Source organism: Dermacentor variabilis, chromosome 11 (assembly GCF_050947875.1).
Source record: "Dermacentor variabilis isolate Ectoservices chromosome 11, ASM5094787v1, whole genome shotgun sequence".
Classification (NCBI taxonomy): Eukaryota; Metazoa; Arthropoda; class Arachnida; order Ixodida; family Ixodidae; genus Dermacentor; species Dermacentor variabilis.
The window spans coordinates 111,125,526-111,151,178 of record NC_134578.1 but is presented as its reverse complement, the minus strand read 5'-3'; the positions used below and the strand labels follow the sequence as shown (position 1 = coordinate 111,151,178).

The 25,653-nt window shown below is 43.8% G+C and overlaps 1 protein-coding gene across 1 annotated transcript in view; it reads right to left on the bottom strand.

Moving 5' to 3' along the window:
* The window catches only part of LOC142564042 (bestrophin-4-like), a 98,519-nt gene that overhangs the window by 47,615 nt on the left and 25,251 nt on the right, over positions 1-25,653 (bottom strand). Inside the window, exons 2-7 of the mRNA XM_075674859.1 lie at positions 17,206-17,346; positions 14,809-14,919; positions 12,055-12,226; positions 6,658-6,787; positions 2,327-2,481; positions 171-248 (exon numbers count right to left, since the gene is read on the bottom strand). Coding sequence (XP_075530974.1) covers positions 171-248; positions 2,327-2,481; positions 6,658-6,787; positions 12,055-12,226; positions 14,809-14,919; positions 17,206-17,276 — 717 coding nt within the window. The 5' untranslated portion in view covers positions 17,277-17,346. The remainder of the gene's footprint in view (positions 1-170; positions 249-2,326; positions 2,482-6,657; positions 6,788-12,054; positions 12,227-14,808; positions 14,920-17,205; positions 17,347-25,653) is intronic.

Here is a 25,653-nt window from a genome sequence, read left to right as displayed (position 1 = left end):
GAATACTTGCTGTATGTTACGTATGCGAGACGAGCGCACTTCATGGCGGTCCGTTTAGGCACAAAAAAAAAGTTATTACAGGGAGTTGTTTTTTTTTTCTTTTCGTGGGACTGTTTGCCCTGCATTGCTATGAATTCAGCCGTAATGAATGAGGAGATTAACATTCTCACCTGAGTGTAGACGAGAGGTATACTAATCCAGTCATAGTTGAACAGGCTGCCGCAGTTCCCTCGGTAGCGGGCGATCTCCTGCCGAAAGAATATCACACATCGGTTAGGCCAGCCTTTAGGATACATCGTAAGAAGATTCAGGTTAGTATCATAAGAAACCAACAAAAAACTAAGTAAAGTATTGCGGATCGCTGCTTTTTTGGTGCATTCATTCGCATAGATAATTAAATATGAGGGTCATAATTACGATAGTCTTCATAATTTTATTGAAGAACATGGAAATGAAAGAGTAGAACAGACAACTTTTTCACCGATAGCACTCGAACTCGTACTTTCCGTATGCCGCGTGGGATATTCTACCAATTGTGCTATGACGACATATTTCTTTTCCCACGAATATTGGTAACCTTAAGGCCTCCGGACATCATCGCCACATGCGGATCGTCATTGATGATGCGGGAGTAGGAACGGTCAAGCGATGAGCTTCAGGCCAGCCCAGATGAGGAGAAGCCAGAAAGAAAGAAAATGGCGCAGCGATAGGGTACGTTTAGTGGGTCTTACATAATCTCAAGAAGGCATAGCTCTGTGTGCGAAGATGAATATCGCATTTTCCGCGCCCCGGAAGCTGCCCATGTTTCGCAAGTTGATAAATTTCGTAGCAAGATCTCAAGGTTGTAAAGCAGAGCACAAGAATAGGTTGCTTGAGCGTAAAGTGGCGGTTGAACGTCTCGCGCGGCTGTTTTACGAGAATATATATATGACACACACCGGTTGGTGCAGATTTAATTTCTTAAGATCGCCCTAAAGCGGCTTTCGAGGCGAACGGGTGGTCTCTATTCAGCCACGTACTGTGTAACTTTCAGTTAACCGCGAGGCAGGCAGTAGATCCACCACCAAAGACAGTCAGGGCATAGTTTTTCTTGAACTGTGAAGGTTGTGTTCTTAGACACTAGCATTGGTTACCTATGTAGCTTTGAGCTGTGCTCGTGTGGATGAACTTTTTTCCCTTTTCAGAAAATAAGTTGGAATCAACTTAGCGCAAGACAGGGGTAATTGGCGAGCTCAGGGAAAGGCTTTCGTCATACAGGGGACATGGTGATAATGACGAATCAACTTGATGTAAACATAGAAACGTGCAGTAAAGAGGCAATAAATAAAATAGATAAGCGTTGGTCAATTAGGGTCAAAAGAGGGGCTAAGTATTAGGAAGCTAGGTCGACATACGCAAACGGTTAGCCCTCATGATGACATCAGGGCCTATGCAGATAAGGCTGGGTACCCTAAACAAACGACGGCAATTGGAGGTCTCGGGTCTCTGTTTTGCAGTGGAAATAAATATATGATAATGGTGGCTGTAATACTGACGACAAAAATTATTTCGGCCTGAGAGAACTCGCACATGCAGAATCACACTAACTTATTGGGGCAGATCTCACCTGCGATTACTATCCCAGATCGAATATATATATATATATATATATATATATATATATATATATATATATATATATATATATATATATTGTGTGTGTGTGTGTGTGTGTGTGTGTGTGCTTTCGATAAAGATGCCATAACTATGCTATCCCATCCCATCTCTAGCACGTGTGTAGCTTCCAACATTTCACATACATCCAATGTTTTTTTTTTTCGACTTTGACACTCCTAATGCGTTAACATAAATAAACATTTTTCACACTGAACGCATCAAACGCGATTGTAAATCGACAATCGCTTCGACGGGAGTCTCCAGGAATCTGCACGCACCTACGCCGGGGCGAACTCGGCGTGAGTCTTCAAGCGTTCTGCAGCAACCCGAGCAAAGCGGGACCGCATTCGAGTTGACTCTCGTGGTGTCACAAATATAGCTGTTCTTTTTTTACTATTTTGAGGTAAAGCATGCATTATGTATGCTGATATGAAGGCTCTTATTTCAGCCGACCGACAGTAGCGATTCCTGTCGACGGGTTCTTTATTCAAATGTTCTTCAAAACTTCGACATCAGCGCGAATTTTCGCACAACTATCGTGCTCCCATCAGCTCTGAATGTTTCGCGGAAACAGTTTGACGCAAGCAAAAGAAGAATCGTCTTACAAGGTCAAGAATGCTATTGACATTCAAAAGAACGCGTGACGTTATTGCGAGAAAGGGCCACTGACATCGACGACAGTCTTGAGCGCGAAGTCATCCCGTATGCGGCCCTCCTTGCGTGCCCGCGAGGCGATGCTCGAGGCCCAGACCAGGGGCATCCAGTACGTCGAGTGGTTGGTCTTCAGCTGCTCGAACACCTCCCGCTCGTTGCCTAGCAGCAGGCCTGCATCCAGCACACAGAACCATGTCCGTCAGCGGAATCGCGAAGCGTGCTTGCTGGAAATGCTGTACATAGTTCGAGATACAAGAAAACTTCGCAATAAAATAAACCCGGGTCGGAGCGAGCGTTGTGGTTTCCAAGCATACCCGAGCCTGGAGAGCTTGTAATACGGACTGCAGCAAAATTACAGTGAGGCGAACAAATGTGAAAGGGGCAATTTTGTTTAGTGAATTCTAGAACTGGTACAGCGCAACATACAAATGAAGAAACAAGCCGAGCCGGCCAGATAGAGGAACAGAGCGCCGACTTCCAACTTCCTTTGTATGTTGCGCTGTACCAGTTCTAGAATGCAATACCAACTCGCCCAATCGTCAACCCTAGTGAGTTTAGCGAAGTGCTTTGTACAAGAATATAGGACATCGCAAGTGTTGCATATCACACGTAATAATGTCAGTTTACCCTTCGTGAATACGAGGGTGAAGCGAGCAAATTGAAATGGATTCGTTGTGTCCAGGGAAAACAGTAACTAGAGCAGTGACAAGCCTTGTGGCTAGCAAACGCAATACAGCCTCCAATGTGAGCAATATAGGGCGAAAAGATACTTGGAAGGAAAGCATTCGTGGTCAGCGCACAAAAGAATTTAGACTATAGCGATCCCAAGTGCATTAGAAATCAGAAACTTAAAAGAGTCTCCAAAATGGAAAGTCAACTGAAAACAGCAATCCGATCACCTGCAAGGCATGGGGTTAAATTTGCTGACAATGCGTCGAAGCCATGACATTCAGCTACAGCAAAAGAAACTCGACATTGAGAAAAATGGATTGTGAAGAGCGGCGCCTAGCTCTAGAGGAGCGAAAGTTGGACCTTGCCGAAAAAAAAAGAACACCAGTTCGAAGTGTCCTGCTGGCAACATGAGCACCAGAATCTGCGACAGCACGTTGCACAAATTTTCAACAAACACACCGAAGAAATTAGTAATCCCATAAACGCAAGACACATATGGCATGAGTTAAAGCTGTATTACGTGACAGTGACTGTACAGTTCAATCAAACTTGTTTTAAAATTTGCGACATGTGGTTAAGATAACGGGGGGTAACATAAACTTCAAGAGATGGTGGTTCAAGGTCAAAGTACTGCGATACCTGGGTGCCGTACAAGCAGGTATGACAGCTTGCGACTAGTGCACTCGCTTTGTACATGCGTTCCACATTCTGGCAGTAAATCTGCTTTGTAGATTCTACAAAGGCAAAGAGGCCCGCGATTTTCCCGAAACTCCACCCTACGGCCTGTCTCAGACTACTCGTAGATTTGTTGAATGCACACTGCTCTGTAGTCAAGAATTCACCGCCGTAGGTCTTTAGCACAAGTGGCCGCAATGGCTAGGCAGGGTTCCCGTAGAGGCAACAGTGTTGACGCTGAACTAGCTCTTAAAGCTTCGTATTTACCTCGCTATTGCCGAAGTTACCTGAAACAATGGAATTTTGCATTAGCACCACCGCTTCAATTATACCTGCTTCATGAGAAGACGCAGGAGGAGCAAAGAAGCGCTATGTTAGGCGAGATGCGCTTCCTAGTATTCAGCGCTGCTCCCTATTTACTCACCGGCACCATGCTTGCTGGCTGGATATGACTCATCTAACTGGCAAATAACGCCATTCTGGCACATTATAGCCTGGTACTTGAGGGTGTGGCCGTAAAGTAAAGTTGTAGTAAAGTTGCCTTGGCGGTCGGCATAGTGCTTCTCGCAGTGCCATCGATGAACGTCCAGCAAATCGTAAACGGGGCACCTTTCGCGTGAATGGCCCGAAAAATGTAAACAGGTATATCACAAATGTGGACTCGCACAATCGCAGGCTCAATTCTGCTGTCTTTGCGTTCTAACTTCGAGAACTGCTCCAGCGTGTCGATGATGAGCCAGGTGCGGTTATTTACATCGTCCAGAAGGATGAAGAACCGCTCATCGATGTGCCAGAGAACTGACCGTCAAGGACGATATGTCCAAGAAGTGCCGGTAAAATGGTCATCAAGGTCGCGCAGTCGGTTCGGGTAGGGTAGCCGTCGAAATGTTCTACAGAGTGCCTCGTCCACGGGAACTGACGCTCTATGCAGAGTTGCAACTGTTTTACGTATGCGCAGGGCCATCTGTAGCCTGCGTACATCTTCCTTTTCAAAGCGGAAGTACGTTCTGAACATACCACTCTTCGTCGCATCAATTTTGAGCAACCCGTGCAAAGAGAGCGGATCACACAATGTGTCAGCGAAGACCTCGAGACACAACAGATTTCCTATTTCAGACTACTTGAGCTGAGACAGGAGTAAATGGTCGTGCGTATTCTCCGCAGCATCGAGCAAATAGTGATGTACAGCGTATGTTATCGGTCCTTACTGGTGAAACACAGCCGCTACTACCGTATGTTATAACTGGTCGCTAAAGAGAAACCCAGCCTGGTCGATGGGTGCACTCTGAAAAACGTTTGCACGATTTGAGGCGTAATGTTGTCCCACAAATATATCGTCTTAAGTTTTGCGCGCCTCCCCTTTCTTTACCGAGGCGCGCCCGGTGCTTTCACGTCACAAACGGCATGTGTGTAATCAGCGTGACATAGCATTCTCGACAGGAAAGCAGCAAGCGCACGGTTTTCAAGAAACCAAGCGCAAGCAAAGCTGATGGCGATTTTCGTTGTCTGCCTCCGATGCCAGCGCCGGCAGCGGAGGCGGTCATCGATGCGTCCTATATCCGGTCGACCGAACGAGGAATCGCTGAGCTAAGGCTCTGGCTTTCGGCGCTCCTTCGCCGTCTCCGCTCGCCCGCTGGGCCCACTGGCCCGTAAATCTGCTGAGCTAGAACTCTACATTAATCTGTAAACATTCTTTGGCGAGTACCCCAGTCCCTCACGCGAGAAGTGTAATGTCTTGTGTCTGCACAGAAATGTGTAATTTGCGAAATTAGGACATAACATTGTAAATGTAGATGATTGTAAGCTTTATATGCGATACATAACAATGGAAAGAAGAAAAGAAGATAAAATTGTTAAGAGAGAATTCCCATGGGGATACATAGGGCACCATAAAAATTCAAGGGGAAGCCTACAGTTGAGGTGGGCCGAATTGAAACTTGGGAATGGGCGAATTTAAATGTGAGGGTGGGCCGACCTGAAATGTGAGAATGGGCAAACCTAAATTTGGCGGTAGGCCAACTTAAATTTGTGGGATGGGGCAACCTTACATTTGGGGGTTGGCGAATTGAAATTGAGGACGACGCAACGAGCTATGGAAAGAAGAATGATAGGTGTAACGTTAAGGGATAAGAAAAGAGCAGATTGGGTGAGGGAACAAACGCGAGTTAATGATATCTTAGTTGAAATCAAGAAAAAGAAAGGGGGGGGGCGCATGGGCAGGACATGTAATGAGGAGGAAAGATAACCGATGGTCATTAAGAGTTACGGAATGGATTCCAAGGGAAGGGAAGCGTAGCAGAGGGCGGCAGAAGGTTAGGTGGGCGGATGAGATTAAGAAGTTTGCAGGGACAACATGGCCACAATTAGTACATGACCGGGGTAGTTGGAGAAGTATGGGAGAGGCCTTTGCCCTGCAGTGGGCATAACCAGGGTGATGATGATGATGATGAATTGAAATTTGGGGGTGCGCTAACTGAAATTTGGGGGTATGCTTGCGCATACTTTGACAACTCCGGTGGAGCTTCTGTATGCTTTCTAATTATTGAGGACAGGATCGCGTATGTGCCAGTCTTTATCGGCACCCTAGATGCTCTATATTACCAAGAAGTAAAATATCGTCACCCGAGAGTTAGGTGTCTGCACTCCTTTAATTCAAATTTACGCACTTTTGTGCACCTTTGCTCTTCCGGTAGGTGACGTGCTAGTCGCAAATGCCAGCGGTGCGCTTAGGGGTCTGTTAACAGAAAGATGTCACATCACCGGTTCGGCGGTAAATCGGTTCAGATCTTCGTTGCCTTCCGTGCAATAAGTAAGCCATATTTCCCGACATAAAAAAAATAGAAAATTTACTGCCGTCTTTCTGTGACATGTGACGCACTATCTTCTCGGTCTCGAACGAGAGCTGGGCCTCTCCGTAGCATTAGTTAATTGTGCTGCCTGCTATGCATGAAACGGGTGGCGGATATACACGGAGAGGGCAAATAAATAAGGCAAACGTACCGGCATCGACGAGGTGGTCCAGCGTCGGGAAGCGCTTCTTCACGGGCGGGCTGATGCAGCGCAGGGTGATGATGGACGACAGGTTGGCATAGCGCATGATGGTGCGACGCATCAACCGACCACGTTCGTCCTGCGAAGGCGCGCGTTACATCTGCAGGCTTACCGAGGCTGCCTGCGCGCTGCATTCGTATTTATCAGTAGCACGTGAGAGCAGAGGCACTCACGTGGGGAACTGTGCGCCTTTGTATAGGTGCACCATTGTGGTTGTTAGTATTTAATAAGGTAATCGCAAATAGAATCAGGAACACCTTAGACTTCTGTCAACCAAAGGACCACGCAGCATTACGTAAAAGCTACTCTACAATAGATCATATTAACACTATCAGTCAGGTGATAGAGAAATGTGCGGAATATAACCAACCCTCATATATAGCTCTCATTGCTTACGAGGAAGCGTTTGATTCTGTCGAAACCTCAGCAGTCATGGAGGCATTGCGGAATCAGGGTGTAGACGAGTCGTATGTAAAAATACTGAAAGATATCTGTAGTGGCTCCACAGCCACCGTAGTCCTCCATAAAGAAAGAAACAAAATCCCAATAGAGAAAGCCGTGAGGCAAGGAGATGCGATATCTCCAATGCTATTCACAGCGTGTTTACAGGAGGTATTCAGAGACCTGGATTGGGAAGAATTGGGGATAAGGGTTAATGGAGAATACCTTAGTAACTTGCTGATGATATTGCCTTGATTAGTAACTCAGGGGACCAATTGCAATGCATGCTCACTGATTTGGAAAGGCAAAGCAGAAGGGTGGGTCTAAAAATTACCCTGCAGAAAACTAAAGTAATGTTTTTAACAGTCTCGGAAGAGAACAGCGGTTTACGATAGGTAGCGAAGCACTCGAAGTGGCAAGGGAATAAATCTACTTAGTGCAGGTAGTGACCGCGGATCCGGATCACGAGACTGAAATAATCAGAAGAATAAGAATGGGCTGGCGTGCGTTTGGCAGGCATTCTGAGACCATGAACAGCAGGTTGCCATTATCCCTCAAGAGAAAAGTGTATAACAGCTGTGTATTGCCAGTACTCACGTACGGGATAGAAACCTGGAGGCTTACGAAAATGTTTCTACTTAAATTGAGGACGACGCAACGAGCTATGGAAAGAAGGATGATGGGTGAAACGTTAAGGGATAAGAAAAGAGCAGATTGGGTGAGGGAACAAACACGAGTTAACGACATCTTAGTTGAAATCAAGAAAAAGAAATGGGCATGGGCAGAACATATAATGAGAAGGGAAGATAACCGATGGTTTTTAGGGGTTACGGACTGGATTCCAAGGGAAGGAAAGCGTAGCAGGGGGCGGCAGAAAGTCAGGTGGGCGGTTAAGAAGTTTGCAGGGACGACATGGCCACAATTAGTACATGACTGGGGTAGTTGGAGAATTATGGGAGGGGCCTTTGCCCTGCAGTGGGCGTAAACAGGCTGATGATGATGATGATGATGATGACGACGACGATTGTTGGATGCAGCCAGAGTGAAGGGCAAAATGAGCGAAGCACAGCTGCCCGGTGCGGCGTAAGAAAACACGGGTACGTCTACAACTTTGAAACAGATATTCAAATGCGCTGCACGTTGAGTTTTTTCATCTGCGCCAACTTACGACACCAACCAGTGATGATGTCGTTAGGCATTGAAGACGTGTCAATGTGGAATGAACGCAGTTGCCCTGGTGCTCGACAAGGCTTTCTCATTGTGTTTCACATTGTGCGACGAGATTTTACATTATATAAACACGTATACAACATGCATGGCGTAGCCCATATTACGAGTAAGTTGAGAGGTTTTACAGAGCTGCTCTGTCATGCACGAAATCTATCAAAACGGAAAGCTCTCCTTACCCATGATGAAGAATGTGTTGGCGTACTGCCTAATAAATAAAAATAAATTTTCCTGCTTTTAGCACATGCTTTTGAGCATGCGCATGAATTGTAGTCAATTTTTCCAAGTTCCACAAAGAATTTTATAAACACAGCAGTGTCATCTAGCGTTGCATCCCGCGTGAACTGTACAATAGCATGTAATTAGTGAGTACTACGTCATCTTGGCCAAACTCACAAAGGACTCAGTCGAAACCTCTCGAAGCGTGAAGTGTACATGCAAGTTTTGAGGTATTCTTCACGAGACGCAGAAAGTACACAGGAAGCGGCTGACATAAAAATTAATTATTTATTTAATTACTTAATTAAAAAATTAATAATGCGCCAGCTACGCTGGCACGTTTATATCTTTTTTGCTCGTGAAAGAAAGTTCATACCAATCCTGATGCTGGGCATATTATTAGCGAAGGCGCATTGCCAATGACAAGAGAACGTGCGAATGAAAGCGTTTGTGAATGCGGGCCATTGTAATTGTATGACTGTATTACTACTACACATTGCAGACACATGCACAGTATTGTGCGTATATCACACATTTGGTTTTGTCTTTATCGCTTCGGCAACGCTCGGCCAGGAGCACACATTTGCACCGTCATGCGGTAAGAGCCGCATGCCCAGATACCTGCACCAGGCATACCGCCCTGTCGCGGGACAGTCTTTGCAGCCGACCTTGGTCATCCATCGCACGCTTGAGAACAGCACCATAGCAGTGCGCAAGCGCCCCGTCACGTGGCATTTTATTTTTTTCATATTTCGCGGGCTTTCTTTGGAACGCGGGAAAAAAGGACCACGTGAGATATATCGAGTTGAAAATAATTTATAGAGAGGTTTCTCAAAGTGCTCTACAACTTTGCGTATCACACTTGGGGTCTGCAGCGCAATATTTAAAAAGTTGATTAACTAAACGTAACTAATCCGCTAGTTGCGGGGAAAATGAAAAATAGCCTGAGTAACTCTAGGCAAGTGCCAACATTATGCATTCGGTTCAATTTGCGTCCGGAGTGCCTTTCATTTTTAAAACATTGGCTCAAGTTATGTGGGACAACCTGAATAAGAGGGTTGTGTGTGCATCGAATAAAAATACCAGCTAACCGGCTTATATAACCCTTGTTCGCGGACCGACAAAAGTAGTGCAAGTAAGCGAACTTCTGTTCTGCCTAACAAAAAAAAATTATTTCCTACATCAAACCTAAACACATAAAGCCGTCTCAAAGAACATCGACTCTTAGTATAACAGGGAATTATATTTAAGGCATTCTTTGATTTATGTATTTGCTTTCATTTAGTCATTCGGTATGTGCTACTTGGAGTGTGCCTATACTTAAGTAATCCTTTCGAATGGGTACGTGCTACTGTGAAACAAAAAGTACAGAATCGCTCAAGATTGCTTGGTACGTTTCCCACGCTCCTGTGCGTACGCCTGTTATCACCATTCTTCACTCGAGAAGCATCATGCATCGCCTTCGAGCTCGTGACATCACTGCGTAGACGCTTCACGCTGTGAATGCGCTTGATTGGGAGCTTGCATTTCGGCATAGCCGATGAGCGTTGCAATGCATGACATAAAAATGCCATGAGAATAAACTTGTGATTCATGTGGTAGGTAAACATGCACATTGCGAAGGATTACACGTTCCATATGATGAAGGCAAGCAAAATTGTGACATAGCCGACAATTGTAAAGCATATAGGCTACTTCCCTGCAGCTCCGCTTCACATAGATTCCAACATAAGCGTTGGATCTGCATACTATTGTTTCTTTATTATCGTAGCTCCAATAACATTATCCTCCTCGTGGCGTAATGGGACCTGCAATACTGCGATGATTGGTCTTCCAGTTCGAAGATGGTGCCATGTGCTCTTTTCGCTCAGTTTAGCAAGCCAAAATATACATATAACAGTCGACAATAGAAAAAAAAGGTGTTATTTATAATACAAACTTTTGTCAAATCACTCGTGCTTTTCTGAGCAATTGTACAGGCAGTACTCTCTCAGCTTGTAGCTCCACCAATGAAGCAGCCTTGTTACTAGCGCATTCCTGTTGGGCTTTCAGAGAGCGCTCGCTTGGCGTTGATAGGGAAAATGAATCCGTCCTCGGTTTTTTTTTTTTTTTCCCAATGCAGGGTAGTCAGCCAGAACTACCTCTGGTTGAACTCCCTGAATTTCCATGCCTGCCTTCTCTCTGTGTTTATCAGCACGGTAACACGACATGAAGATGTGCAGTGACCGCGAAGAAAAAACTTTGTTCAATCAGGGCCGCGAAGGCTAAATGCACTTGAAAGAGCGTAGGTTAGGGCGTGTTGGTATTCCATAACTGAGGTTTTTAGCGCACGAAAAGGGACGAAAGACAGTGGCGAAACGAGGACACAGCGCTAAATGCACGTCGTTACAGAAAGGCCTATGACAAATTATTTGTCCCTATCAACGTCAAGAGAGTGCATCCTGCAAGCCTGCGTGTTCAGCTCTTGCGTAGCGTACGCATACGCACATACACACACACACACACACAGGCAGCAGTGCAGATCAGCCAAGGTTTCCAAGAGAAGCCGGTAAGGCACAGCAAGCAGAGGTACGTGGGCGAGATACAGGTCAGGACACTCATCGGGGCAGGCATAGAGCTTTCTACAGAAATTGTTGAAGAGCACTGTGGCATTCGTGTGTACGGGAGCTGCAAGCATGACGGTTCAGCCACCATGTGTATAATTGTCGATACATGGATTTTCCTGAACTTCACCCTTATGGTTTCAAAGTGCCTTGTGATTAGTACTCTTTATCATTTGCCCTTTATTTTACCTCACGGCTTGGATATGGCAAATTGTGGTTAAATAAATGCGTGCAGGCCTTCTTCTTGAGGAAGCAGCATAAGTTGCCTGTGGAAGTTATCGTTTATAATTGACCGTTCGAATACTGTCCGTAACCTGGCACCTCTGAGCACTTTCTCTCTCGCGGATTTTGTTCCTGCACACGATCATAGCAGATCGCGAGCATCTGCTGCAGACGCGAGGCCCAATTTAGATAAAGTATTGTAATATAAATGAAAAAGTTCGCCGTGATTATGAATGCGCATAGATACTTATTGCCACGCCTTCTTTAATAAACTAAGACTCATCGTAAAATTAGAAAGATAAAGCATTAAAAATTACTCCGAAAGAACATATGAAGCTACAGGCATGAGTATTAAGACAAATACACGTAATATGCATCGTTCCTATAGTATCTAAACGGTAGTCGCGCCATCCAGGGTTGCCTCCAGTAATCTTTGTAGGCAACTCTGCGGCCTCAGAAAGGTTCATTAGTGATCTGCAATATCTGCGACCTACCAGGCAGAGGGGCCTCGAGGAATACTCGAGGAAAAGTGCACACTGCAGGCAGATGCGGTGCTCAGGCGGCTGGCGACTCGGCAAAGGCGAACAGGCAGCCGGAAGCGATGCTCCACAATGAAGCGAGCCGGGTAGTGTACCTGTCCGTGCAGGAAAGTGCTGACGAAGAATGCGAGCGAGTCGGGCCACGGGATGGCGGAGAAGCAGTCCCACCAGCGCTTGACCACCACCGACACGTAGAATCCGAGCACGAACGACACCGGGATCAGGTCGGCGAAGTTGCCGCAGTAGACGCACACCTGCTCGAAGAACCTGCACAGCGCGTGGCGGCACCCGATGCTATGCATTAACAATACGCTTACTCCATCTTTACTCTAACTGGTCTCAGTGCGACACAGAGACCCTGTTCGACGCTATTGCCTGTTGTACAATCCGTGGTTTAGAGAAGCAGCTTATCTTAAAATCCGTGTTTAGAGAAGACGGCTTATCTGAAAAGCCGCTAGGCCTGCATGGAACGTTCGCGAGTGCATGTAAGCAAACATGAACCATCGTGGCGAGCGCGCTCGTTTTACTAAAAAAAAAAATGGCGCTGCCCACCGCAAAATTCGGGATGGAGAAGCGTGCAATGCCAGGCAATCAAAATGAAGCCGGCGCGCCCCTCCATGTTACATACATGACATCTCAACACTTCTTGCTTTATACAATCTATGGAGTTCTAAAATATGTGGTCTACGATCTGAAAGCTCCCCGACCTACTTTGTCCGTTTCTTCTTAAATTCCAGTTAAGACTCCAACCGGATAGGATGAACTTTTTTGACGCATGCTTTTTGGGCACATGCCAGAGTTTCGAGGGAGTGTGTAGCGATACACATCTACGGTTTGCTGCTATCAGCGTGATGGGAAAAAAAATATCGGTAGGCCTAACGATCCCCTCGGCTCTGACCTCAATTATTGCGACTGCAGGAATGCCCACAGCGGACAACGTTATCTTTCTTCCTTGCTTGATCCTCGAATAATGACGCTGTAAGAGCACTTCCTCTTTGCACTATAAGTACAACTTCGCCTTCGTTCACCGTAACATTGCTCACTGTGCTCTCTGAAATGCACGCACCGACGTATCATGAGAAGGCAACGAACAAAGAGACCAAGGAAAACAGGGAAAATTACTTGTACTTACTAATTGAATTAAAGAAATGATAAATTAATGGCAATTAAAATGGATGAAGAAAGCGCATGAAGTGGTTAGAGCATCGCACACATAATGCGAAGACGTGGGATCGATCCCCAACTCCAGCAAGTTGTTTCTTCATCCACTTTCACCTACACCAATTAATTTATCATCTCTTTAATTAGTAAGAACGACTAATTTCCCCTATGTTTTTCTTGGTGTCCTTGTTTGTTGGCTTCTCATCAAACGATTTATAATAATCGAGCCCCTCGGTTGACCCCCTTTCTTCTCGTTCTATGCAGAGACGTAATCACTATCAAATACTGCGTGGCGCCATATACAGGGTGTCCCACGTACAAATTTGACGAAACATTAGGGATATTCAAATACCACCTAGAGGGAGCGAACAAAGGTAACGTTGTTCGCCGTCGCATGGAGATACTCAAGTAGTTTTTTCATTCCGCCTATTTACATAATTTATCCTAATTAATTAATGATCTTCTCCCATATTATAATTAGATGAAAAGCTTCAATGAGGCAATTGTAGAGCCACGTGAAAAACTCCTGATAAAGCTTTCTGTTGCCGAACACGTGCTACATAGAAATGTTTTTCCGAGCCTGAAAGAAGCCCGCAAATGCACGCGAAATTGCCGCGGGACTGGCCGCTCGAGGCACTTTGCGTGTATTCGCGGGCTTCTTTCAAGCTTGGAAAAGCACTTTTGTGTAGCACGTATTGAGCAACAGAAAGTTGTATCGGGAGCTTTTCATGTTGCTCCACAATTTTGTCATTGACCCTTTTCATCTAATTATAGTATTTGAGAAGTCGATTAATTAAGTAGGACTAACTATGTAATAGGTAAAATGAAACAAATAATCTTGAGTATCTGCATGCGAAGGCGAACAACATTACCTTGGTTCTCTCCAGCTACGTGGCGTTTGCATGTATTTAAAGTTCGGCTCAGTGTAGTTCAGCGCAACTCGCAATATAGGTCAGTGAATTGTACGCAGGATTATGAGCAGCACAATAAATCAAGGCCATTGATATTCATATTGATATACTTTCGATAGAGGATATAATATTGACCCGAAAACAAATTATTTCAAATATAAATGTTCCTACATGATGCCTACACTATTAATAACTATGTGGAAGCTGGTATAGATTTTCGGCAGTGTACACCGATTGAATTGCGAAAACTGCATATGCTAAGTTTTTAAATTACGTTGGCTCACTATTACACTTCTCTTTGTGCTTTCTATGTTTATGAGACTAAGGTTTCTTCTGTGCGTGTTTTTTAGCAGATTTGCTGTACGTTGCTTGTTATTGTAATTGCCGCTGCTAACTGTTCTTGTACAAAGGTAGCTGTGGGCCTTTGTCAAGCTGCCTCTACGAATAGCATCCTTTACCAATACCTTGCTTCATGAGTGTGATGATGAAATATAAACGTTAGTATTATTCTTACTAGTATATCGATATACCAAGTGCGCTGCTTCAGTAGAAAAATGGGTACAGCATGCCTGTACATTATACGCGTGTGTAAACCACAGCTCCATTTTCTCGTTTGGCACACCATATTGCACATGCGGGGCTGGGGGGAGGGGGGAAAACACATACGAGACATGCGACTACATATTTCAAACAGGGATCACCAGCTAGCAGCTGTTGAAACACTCTTGTACAACAAAATAAATGAACATTAAACGCGAACGCCCAGCTCAGACTCACAGTTTGTTGTCATCACTGAGGGCGAATCTGTACAGCAGGTTGAGCATGTAGTACGCGAGCAAGTAGACGCATAAGTCCGGCCACACCAGCTTGTAGATGCTGCCCCGCCACCTGCACCAAAGCGCGCGGCTCGCTAAGCCGGGAAGAAGAGCGAGTGCTTCGAAGCATTACGTCATCGTCATGCTCACAAAAATTATTTTCAGCGTTAGCTGTTCAAGGCGCGTTAAATGCAGCATTAAGGAAAATTACAATAGTGAAGCATGTATTCAAAATTCAATTTCATTTTTTTTTTCGCTGACAAGGTTTGCCTAATAATACTTAAATTATACGGAAATCTTTCGCTTTTGATTTTAGCGCCTGAAGTGCAGTAGCGGCAATGCAACTGTCACGCCACATATATTAAAGTATTTTCGTTTGTTTGGGGGGAGGGAAGCGCTTTCGTTCAGCAATAGTTCTAAATTTCTATGTTGAAAATTTCCTTCCACTATAATATAATGAATCGCCTGTTTGCTGATAAACCATAACACATGACGTAGAGAGGAGCTATCGTGATAACCTCAAGGCCATCTCACTGTATGTGTTTTCTAGCTTACGAAGACTCTACTCACGGGTGACACCGACTTTTCTGGCAATTCATAACTATAGTTAGACAGCCACTTCAGCGTCCCGTTACACTTAGCCGACGTCTCATGACCTGTAGTCAGGACTTAGCAAGGAGAGGCTTTCTAGAGAACACGATTATTCCTGCAATTCCATTTGTAGCTGCGTCTTATCAGATGCAGTGGAAGAAAATAAACAGCATGTGAGAAGAGGTTTACTTGCGGCTCCTTATGCAAAAGCACAGCAACAGGGAACGGCGAGACAGCCCGAAGCACTGTCCAAAAAGACGCCAGCAATCAACAGCGCGAGCCGTGCCACGCGTTGGCGATGCGGCTGTGCCGCGAGGCGCGCATTCTGCTTCACGATCTGCCCCCTGGACATAAAGAGCCACCCTGGCGCCTTGAGAATCGGGAGGCAGAGGGTCGTGGTAGGGCTTTAATTCCGGACGAGTTTTAAGAGGAAGCTTTAGCTCGGGCCCAACTCCGACGCGGCCTATTCAAATACATGTAAAACGCAAAAACGTTTTTATGAGGTAACCCCTGTACCGATTCTGATGAAATTTGTTGCATTTGAAAGAGAAAGTTAAATTCTAGTGACTGTTGGAAGCGGAATTTCGATTTAGGGCTTGAATTTTCTTAAAACGATTTTCAAATATTTGACCGTTAGAAAAAAATAGAAGCACGAAGTTTACAAATTCATAGCTCTGCATCAAGAACTCATATCGCGGTTCTGTAAACGGCATCTATTAAATCATTCAAAGCGGACAAATTCAATATGTCATTTTACATCTTACGTGAATTAGTTACGTTGGTTACAACAGTTTTGCAAAAGTTGTATTTTCCTATGATTAATTTTTTTTATATTCATGTGTAACATATCAATTTTGTCCGCTTTAGATGTACTATTAGATGCCATGAATTGTATTATCATTTTTAGTGGTTGAGTTACAGAGTTTTAAACTTGATAGTTTCGTTTTTTGAAAATGTTCGATTTTTGCCAATTTTTAATAAAAAATTTACGACCTAACTCAAAAATTCGAAACCAACAGTCACTAGATTTTAGGTTTGTCTTTTAAGTGCAACAAACCTAGTCTAATTTGGTGCAGTGGTTGCCGAGAAAAACGAATTCTCCTTTTACATGTATTTAGATAGGAGCACTCGAGCTAAAGCTTCCTCTTAAGAGTTGCGCTAACTCTCAAATCGGGCCCGCGAAAACACTCAGAGTGTCTCGAGAGGCCAGTCGCGCGGCGATTTTGGATGCATTTGCCGGCTTCTTTCCCTTTTACACTTTTATGCAGCACGTATTGAGCAACAGAAGGCTGTATCGGGAGTTTTTCATGTCAGTCTACAATTTTCTCATTGACACTTTTATCTAGTTATAACGTTCGGGAAGTTGATTAATTAATCAGGAATTATTGTCTAATTAGGCGGAATGACAAAATAATTGGAGTATGTCCAAGCAACGGCAAACTACATTGCCTGTATTTTGTCCAGCTACGTGGCATTCGCATATTTTTAAACTGTGCCCAAAGTTAGCTAGGACACCCTGTATGTACCAGCAAAGATGTATGCTGCTACCGAACATGTCCTGCAGTATGTATGATGCTGCTCGTTACATTAATTCTTTCCCGGTAGACTAAACTCATATTTACTTGATAAGCGAGAAACCAATGTCCTTAAAAGGCAGACTTAGTCGATTAGTCTTAGACTTAGTCACTTAGTCGCTACAGGTCTGAGGGACTGCATAAATTAGAAACAGATTAGCGCACCGATCAGCAATCGAATGAATTGCACTCACCTGAGAAGCAATCTCCAGAAGCAGCCAAAGCCTTTGGACGTGGCCACCTCAGCCGTGTATGTCACTGTCATGGCCGATGCTCTTTACTGTTCCACCACTCGTGGGCACAAGCACAGCATACACGTTAAGACGAGCCTGTGCCTGCAATGTGCGTTTAAGAGGAAGCTTTAGCTCGGGTGCTCCTATCTAAATGCAAGTAAAAAGAGAATTCGTTTTTCTCGGCAACTACTGCACCAAATTGGACAAGGTTGGTTAAATTTAAAAGAAAAGCTTAAAATCTAGTGACTGCCGGTTTCCCATTCATTATTTTAATCGTCGATTCGTTATCAAAAATTGGCAAAGATCTAAAATTTTCAGGAGACGAAACTATCAAGTTTACAACTCTGTAATTCACCAACGAGAAATAATAATGCAATTCTGTGAAATACATCTAATAGTACATTCAAAGCGGACAAAATTGATATGCTATGCAGGAATCTCAAAAAAAATTTAATAACAAGAAAATAAAGCTTTTGCAGAACCGTTGTAAACAACGTAACAAAATCACGTAAGATGTAAAATTACATATCGAATTTGTCCGCTTTTAATTATCTAATTGATGCCGTTGACAGAACCGCGATATCTGTTATTGATGCAGGGATATGAATCTTTAATCTTCGTGCTTCTATTTTTTTTTCAAATTTCCGAATTTCTGAAAATTTTTGTAACAAAATTCAGGCCCTAAATCGAAATTCCGCTTCCAACAGTCACTAGAATTTAACTTTCTCTCGCAAATGCAACCAATTTCATAAAAATCAGTCCAGGGGTTATCTCAGAAAAACGTTTTCCTTTTTTTGCGTTTCACATATATTTGAATAGGCCGCGTCGCAGTTGGGCCCGAGCTAAAGCTTCCTCTTAAGACTGCAAGTAACAGATGCTTTCATTCAAGAAAACATTTTCTTCACAACATAAAATTAAGAAATTCAAATAAATCTGCAGGGGGTCTCTGAATACTGCAGTAGTGCGTTTCGATGATTTCTTAACATTTCGAAATTAAGAATGTCGTTCATTAAAGCAAGATAGAGAGTGTCACAACTATCATTCAGCAAGATTTCAAAATATCCAAATGCCACGTAGCTGGACAGAACTAAGGTAATGTGTTTTGCCTTCGCTTGGAGATAATGAAATTGTTTTGCATTCCGCTTAACTACATAGTTCAACCTCTCGAATGTTATAAATAGATGACAAGTGTCAATGAGAAAAATTGTAGAGCAACATGAAAAACTCCCGATACAGATTTCTGCTGCTCAATACGTGCTACACAATAATATCAAACTAAACATACGCCTACAGTTTTACCGGTCCCTACAATTTCCATTTCAGTATACCTATATGTAATCTGTTGTTTAGTCAAAGCTCCGAAAGAACTCCAACCAACACTTAAGAAAGACATCATCCATTCTTTAACCAGCTTCTTGCTCGTCATGGCGTCAAAGACATGTTTGGTCAGACCCCGGACCTGAGTTTAGTTCTGCTCAATTCAAGAATTCTTTCAGCGAATGGGGACTGGGACGTATTGCAGACTATTCTCCAGTCGATGGGAAGGCAGAGAGAATCTTTTAAACAGTGAAGAACATGTTGCTGAATTTGAGCCTCATTGCAGAAGCTCTCTTGGGACATGAAGCCATTTCAGGGACCAAAGGATATTCTACGGCCGTAATTTTAAAGGGCCACCGAAGTCCAAAACTAACTTCGCTACCATTCCTGCACTATTGGAACCTAGTTGGAGCTACAGGATCGAATATCGGTGAAAGAGCGTAAAACAGAGCGAGAAGTCCGGGACTAAGATAGCTTACGCAATGTGAGAGAAAGAAAGACCGCCTTTACATCCTAGAAACGTTGTCTGCATCAAGCAAGGAGGACGACAGCAAGAAACGATATAACAGGAATGCTTCCATATCGCGTGTTGTGCACACAACTACGAGGTATAGCGGCTAGTTGAAAACGGAATTTTAGACAAAAAATGCACTCGAGCTTTGTGTATTGCTTAAGTAGATGCGGGAATCATTGTAGAACATCTTGTAGCAAGAATTATGTTTTTTTTTATTTGTCATTTACAAAATTTATAGCTAAAGTCATAATCCCACCCACCGTCTATGAAATGTGAAATGGTTGTACCGGTTTGATGCGAAAACTCAAAATTATGTGATTGTGTTGTGTTTTCTTCACTTATGAACGTAATGTTATCTTCATAGAAGTAATACGACGGTTCAAAAACATACAGCGTGTTTCCATTTGTGATAAACATAATCCCTCACAAAGGAAACGCAGCATGTTTAAAAAAATATTCTGTACACTTTCCTGGCTTTTCGTGCGGCAAAAAAATAGCAAATTGCCGCTCTTTGTTGTGTTCGTACTCTGTAATTCTCTCTATTATTAGCTACAGTATGGCGCAGATCGGTGCGCAAAGGCGAGGGAAATGGAAGTTTGTGAGAAATTAATGCACGAAAGTCACTATACACGAAGGACTAGGTGCCAGTGGTGCTTCAGGAAGTGCGTTGAAACTTGCTAATTAATGCGCGACGTGGTTGAAGCATTCTGGTCTGTAGCTTTACAATGGAAGGAAGCAATTATACATTTTGGCCCTCTATCAAATGGTGTGACACGTGTACTTGTTTGTCTTTATCGGGCCACACGTTTCATCGCCTAACAAATGTTATCGCACAGCGCCGGACGCGCCCGAATGTATCGGACATTTCTGGAATGTTATCGATGGTTCCATCCGCTGTGACCGAACCTTGTGTAATCTTATTGCATGTGTGCGCGACGCGAATAATGTAGAACTTTGTGGAAGGCACACGGGTCCCAGCGATTACTCTGGAACGTTCTACCACTGATGTATAAAAGCCGACACGCTTGACCCGCTGATCAGATTTTCGACAATCGCCGAGTGTGTTCGCCGCCATCGTTGTACTTTGAGTGTAGTCTGCTTTCGAGGGCACAAGTTCGCCCAATAAAACGCTACTTTCGTTATTCATAGTTTTGCTGCCTTCTTCACCGTCACTGCTACGTGACAGGTGTCTTGCCCCGAACGAGCGCATCCATAGTACGAATTGGCAATGGGCAACCGAGGATACTTACGTGAACTTACCGATATTCAAGTTGGCTGTACCTGACGCTTTGTCATTTCAGCAATGTCAAAGGCACGCTTAATATGTTAAAACCATTTACGATAGAAAATGGCACTTTAAACAGTTAAACGTGTCTTCCAGTTCACTGACCACTAAATGTGAAGGCCGGCCAGTACCGCTGCAGTACTAACAGTTGAAAATGAGCGATAAATATAGATATGAGATCCCCCAGGGGCAAAAGTACACCAAAAAAGGAAATCAGGAGGAGGCAACTTCACGAAGTTGATGAACTTTAGCTTAACTGAATATTTTGTGTTTGTGCGTGTGTGTGTGTGTGTGTGTGTGTGTGTGTGTGTGTGTGTGTGTGTGTGTGTGTGTGTGTGTGTGTGTGTGTGTGTGTGTGTGTGTGTGTGTGTGTGTGTGTGTGTGTGTGTGTGTGTGTGTGTGTGTGTGTGTGTGTGTGCGTGCGCTGCAGGTACTTGAATTCTTTGTTGTTGATTTTCTGAGAAACCATTTTTTGCGTTTATTTCATAAGTTAAGCACAACTATTTTTCAAATAATTCGATTTTGAACAATACTTTGCACACCTTTTGTTACATAATTGGCTGCGCAATTAAGCTCCTAAAATATAATAGTACAACTTTTCATGTCGCTCAAATTTGTTGCAAGTCATACCTAACAAAAAGGCATGTTCCTTTCTTTTGTTATTTCAGCATTAGGCTGTCAGTACTGCTCAGGTCTCCTTCTTTTGGTTGATTGCACAGATAATTGTGCAGCGAGATTTTTTTTCTTTATGGCGCCTAAATTTATGTTACGAGTGCTGGCATGACACCCAAATTCGCTAAAATCTTTAACATTTATGAACTTATTACTTGATATAACACTTTAATTTACCATATAAATTGTGGTCTATAATATATATTAATAATCTATTATTGCTATTCTCCAAAAATTTCTTTTGCGAAATTGAAGTCATACATCAAGGCAATACGCCTCACAGTGTGCACCCGCCCGAATTGGTGTTTGCAGTTTGGCACAGCATGTGAATGGTGCAGCGCATGAACGTGTGATTAAAGTAGTACGGAAGAAACAGACAATTGCAAGCATCATAACCTTTGCCAAAGTTTTGTTTCACATACATTCTAGCGTGTGCGCCGAATCTGTAAATTTTAATGAGGCAAACATTATGCAAACCTTAGTCTCTTACACGTAGCGCAATTCTGTTCCAAAAAAAATCAATTATTACATCATGTCCTATGAGGCATGGCGGCACATATGACGAAATCAGAAAGACGTCAAGGGCAATGGATACTTTACCCCTGTGAAAGGTCGAGTCTTCTGTTTCAAGCGAACCTAATTAATTAGAATGAGAAATTTAACGCAAGCGCCACCCTCTAACTGCCGTCCTAGCACGGAAATATGACACCCTTTCGTATTTTTCCCAAAAAGCTCCATTTCTACCACGACAAAGTTAAACTTAGTTATTTTGTATGTTTGACATGAAATGGCGGGTTTCACGTCTGGTAGGAGAGAGACACAATTAGAAAAGAGAACACCTGCCAAGAAAAAAAATGAACATTTAGGACAAAATTCAAAGTTGCTTTGGCTCCCACCCGGGAGCCTTGTTCACAGTGAGCCTATATACTCATTGTGTATGTTTGACATGTGGCAAATATTTATGTACGTTTGACGTACATGTCATGCCAAACATGACATGGATGTTTGACATGCGCCAAACTCAAAACGATCACATAATGATGACAGTTTTTTCCATCGTACAGAAAGGTGCGCTAATCACACCTTCCAAGCATCAGCATATTTTCCTTGATAAAGTAAAAGGTGGTAGCCGGTCGCCAACAGCAGCTTGTCCACCGTAGTCGAAAGCGCTCGCGGCCGGTCGACATTTTCCGCATCAGGTTCCACCAAGTTCGGACGCTCGGAGCAGCGATTATTCAGGCCCATTGCACACGGTATCGGAAAGCCACGTCAGTCGTACCACGTGCGGTGGTCGAGTGCACGGTGTAAAGGAGGGCGCATAAAGCCTTCCCCTGTGCCAAGCGTCTGTGCACTCATCGGGCTCAAGGAGGGAGCTCGCCGTCGCCCGAGTCTAATTCTCCGTTCCGCCGAATGGCGTTGCCAAGATACGCAGATGGAAAGGAGCAGTCGAATCGCCGACAATTGCGCATCCTTTTCTACCGAGCCGAAGCGGAGATCACGCACTGGCAATCTGAATCGCACTACATAGGTTTTAGCGGGTAAGGCTTTAAATGTAACAAGAACAGCAACTACAATCAGCGTCAATATTTCCGTACCCCATAAGCGTTCAACCTGGCAACTGGGCAAGTTTACTGATGCTAACGCGGTGTCCTATCTGTCTAGCGATTCTTCCTCTGTTATTTGGAGCTTCCTGCCAGCGTCACTTCACAGATAAAATCTCATTAAATCTGTGTTCCCATGTCAAATGCACTCACGCGTAATTCGCGTTTAGTAATATTGCTGTAACTGATCATTCGCTAGGTTGATTTATGATTACTTTGTTATTCTGTGTATTATATGCAAATACGGCGTTAATGAGCTACGCGTGCTGTCATGCAGTACGTTTTACGTCAGCAAAATTAGTTAACCAAATTTTCACAGAAAGAAAAATAGGCTGAACGCGAAAAGAAAAGTGAAATATGGCGACGCAATTATCCTTCGGAGATGACTGGCGAGGTTAATGCAATTAGCAATCTCTCTTATGATTGGCATGTAATTGGTAATCATGCGCTGTATTTGTTATGAAGTTATTATGAAGAGCGGTGCAGGTCGAGTAACACATACCTAGTGACCCAGATAGTCATCAGAGGTTAATTGAAGAGTGGTCCTTACACCCTGTGTCGCATACCCAGTGACCCAAGTTGGTCGGGCGGTTGATTTCGACCCAATTCGCTTAGCGCAGCAACCCGAGGTTCTACTCATTAGACCATGGGCTACAGAGTGACCGAAGATAATCTGAAAGAGGTGATATCGGCACGGACATAGATACCAGAAAGTGCATGAAGTATCCTAAGAACGCTAATCGCATTAAAAGAGGTTATCGACCTAAGGAAGCCCGTCAAATTTATCTGCATAGATGTACAGCGATCGCAAAAAGCAAAAACAAAACCAGGAATGTTCTGTAGAATTAGAAAGGAAGCAAAATATACAACCGAATTTTAGGAAAATGCGAACTGAAAACACCGAAACGTAATTAACCCTCACACATGATGTTTTATTCGTTTGATCGTATTTATTTTACGCCCTTCCTTTGATTTGCCGTTTCGGCATTACATAGTAACATGGGTTTCTTCTTCACGACTGTGAGTTAGCTGGTTCTTCTGTGGCCGATGTTTCCCAAGTTCAAGCATTTATTAAACAATCTAAGTGCAACTCAATAATAATAGTGACGACGTTGCCAACATGGTACGCGGTATTTGAATCAAGTGAAGCTTCTGGCAGGCGTCTCCTATCTAATCCACTCTGTTGGCTCTGAATGAAGTGAAATTTATATATAGCACCAATTCGATAATGCATCGCATCAGTGCACGTGATAATTACGCACTCTTCATGCTAACAGCCAGGACACTCGTGACGTAACAATAATCTGATAGGTCTGATCCCTCGAGCGCCCAGTGCGCGAGAAATAAATTAATAACAGAGAGGAATAATGATAACATGGACATCGCACAAGCGAGAAAACGTCAACAGAAAGCAAAGTGCACGTGATTATATGCTCTCCCTTCTTGCTTCTCTCAAATTTTGTGTGGCCGTAATGTTTCATGAAGAGGTAATGTTGCCAAGTTTCAACTATATCCTTCATACGTAAGACATAACCTTTGGTTTAAGTCAGTGCTTAAAATCAGGAGGGGGCTCGGACCCCCTTCGGCAAGCCAACTGTTGCTCTCATTCGACAATCGCTGAAGGTTATTTTGTTACCAGTAAGAGCCTTGTGCGGGACATTTCTACATCTCCGATTTTTCGAGTAATCATTTAATCACAATTTATTGAAGAGGCATACAGAAAAAACAGGAAAACAAGTATTTTCACGCTGCTGCATGGCACTTCCCCACGGCACCGCATACAACGGTCATCCCCACCCTTGTTCGGCTAAGATTCTTTTACTTGTTAAGTATATATATATATATATATATATATATATATATATATATATATATATATATATATATATATATATATATATATATATATATATATGGCCGGCACATCTAGCGTTTCTTTAATGAAGTCAAACCTTGGCCTTATTAACTTGCACATTCGAAGAAAAATTTCCCGTCTCTGCCTTTTTCAAAACATCTATTACCAAAAACAGCTCGCTTAAACAAGACTTCATTTCAGAGCCTTCGTACACGTCGTCGCGCCTTGGCCATCGGTTTAAAGTGCTCATTCCTTTCTGTCGCACAAATGTTTTCTCTGACTCATTTCTGCCGAAAACCAGTGCCGAGTGGAACCGCCTTCCCCCCTCCATCGCCTGCATCGAGGAGGCATCATCTTTCAAGACTGCAGTAACTGATTATGTTTTGAGTTTATCACCTTAATACTAATAATTGTTTGAACATATATTATTTATTATTATTGTACCCACCCCCTCTGTAACGCCCTTCTGGGCCCTGAGGGTTCTGTAAATAAAATAAATAAATAAATATATAGTGTTGGAGGTACGTCAAGACCCCGACGTCCTCTCGCGTTCCCGTCCTCCCTGGGGCTACGATCTGGTCGCCGCCTGCGCCCGGCTACCCCTACAACGATGGACACTTCCAACCCCGGCTCTTCCGGCGCCTCTAACTCTACCACACAGATTACTCCGCCTGCGACGCCCTCTTGGACTGTGACGAACCCTCAACGCGATCCCCCTGTCTTTGCGGGACTCCGCGGTGATGACGTCGATGATTGGATCGACCACTACGACCGCGTGAGTGCTTGCAATGAGTGGAACGACACACAGAAATTGAGGCACATCGCATTCTACTTGATCTGTGTTGCAAAGACGAGGTATTTCAATCTAAATCCGACATTGCGGATTGGTCCACGTTTACTTACAAGCTGCGGCAAATCTTCGCTTCCTTGTCTGGCCGTGCAGAAGTCGCAAAACAGAAGCTGGGCACGCGCCTCCAACTTCCACAAGAGTCTTACACCTCATACATTGAGGATGTCTTGGCTCTGTGCCGCCGTGCGAAGCCCAGCATGACGGAAGCCGAACGCGTTCGAGACATATTAAAAGGCATTGGGTCCGTCGCTTTCAACGCCTTAATCGTGCAAAATCCGGCTTCTGTACAAGACATCACTTTCACATGTCAGCGCC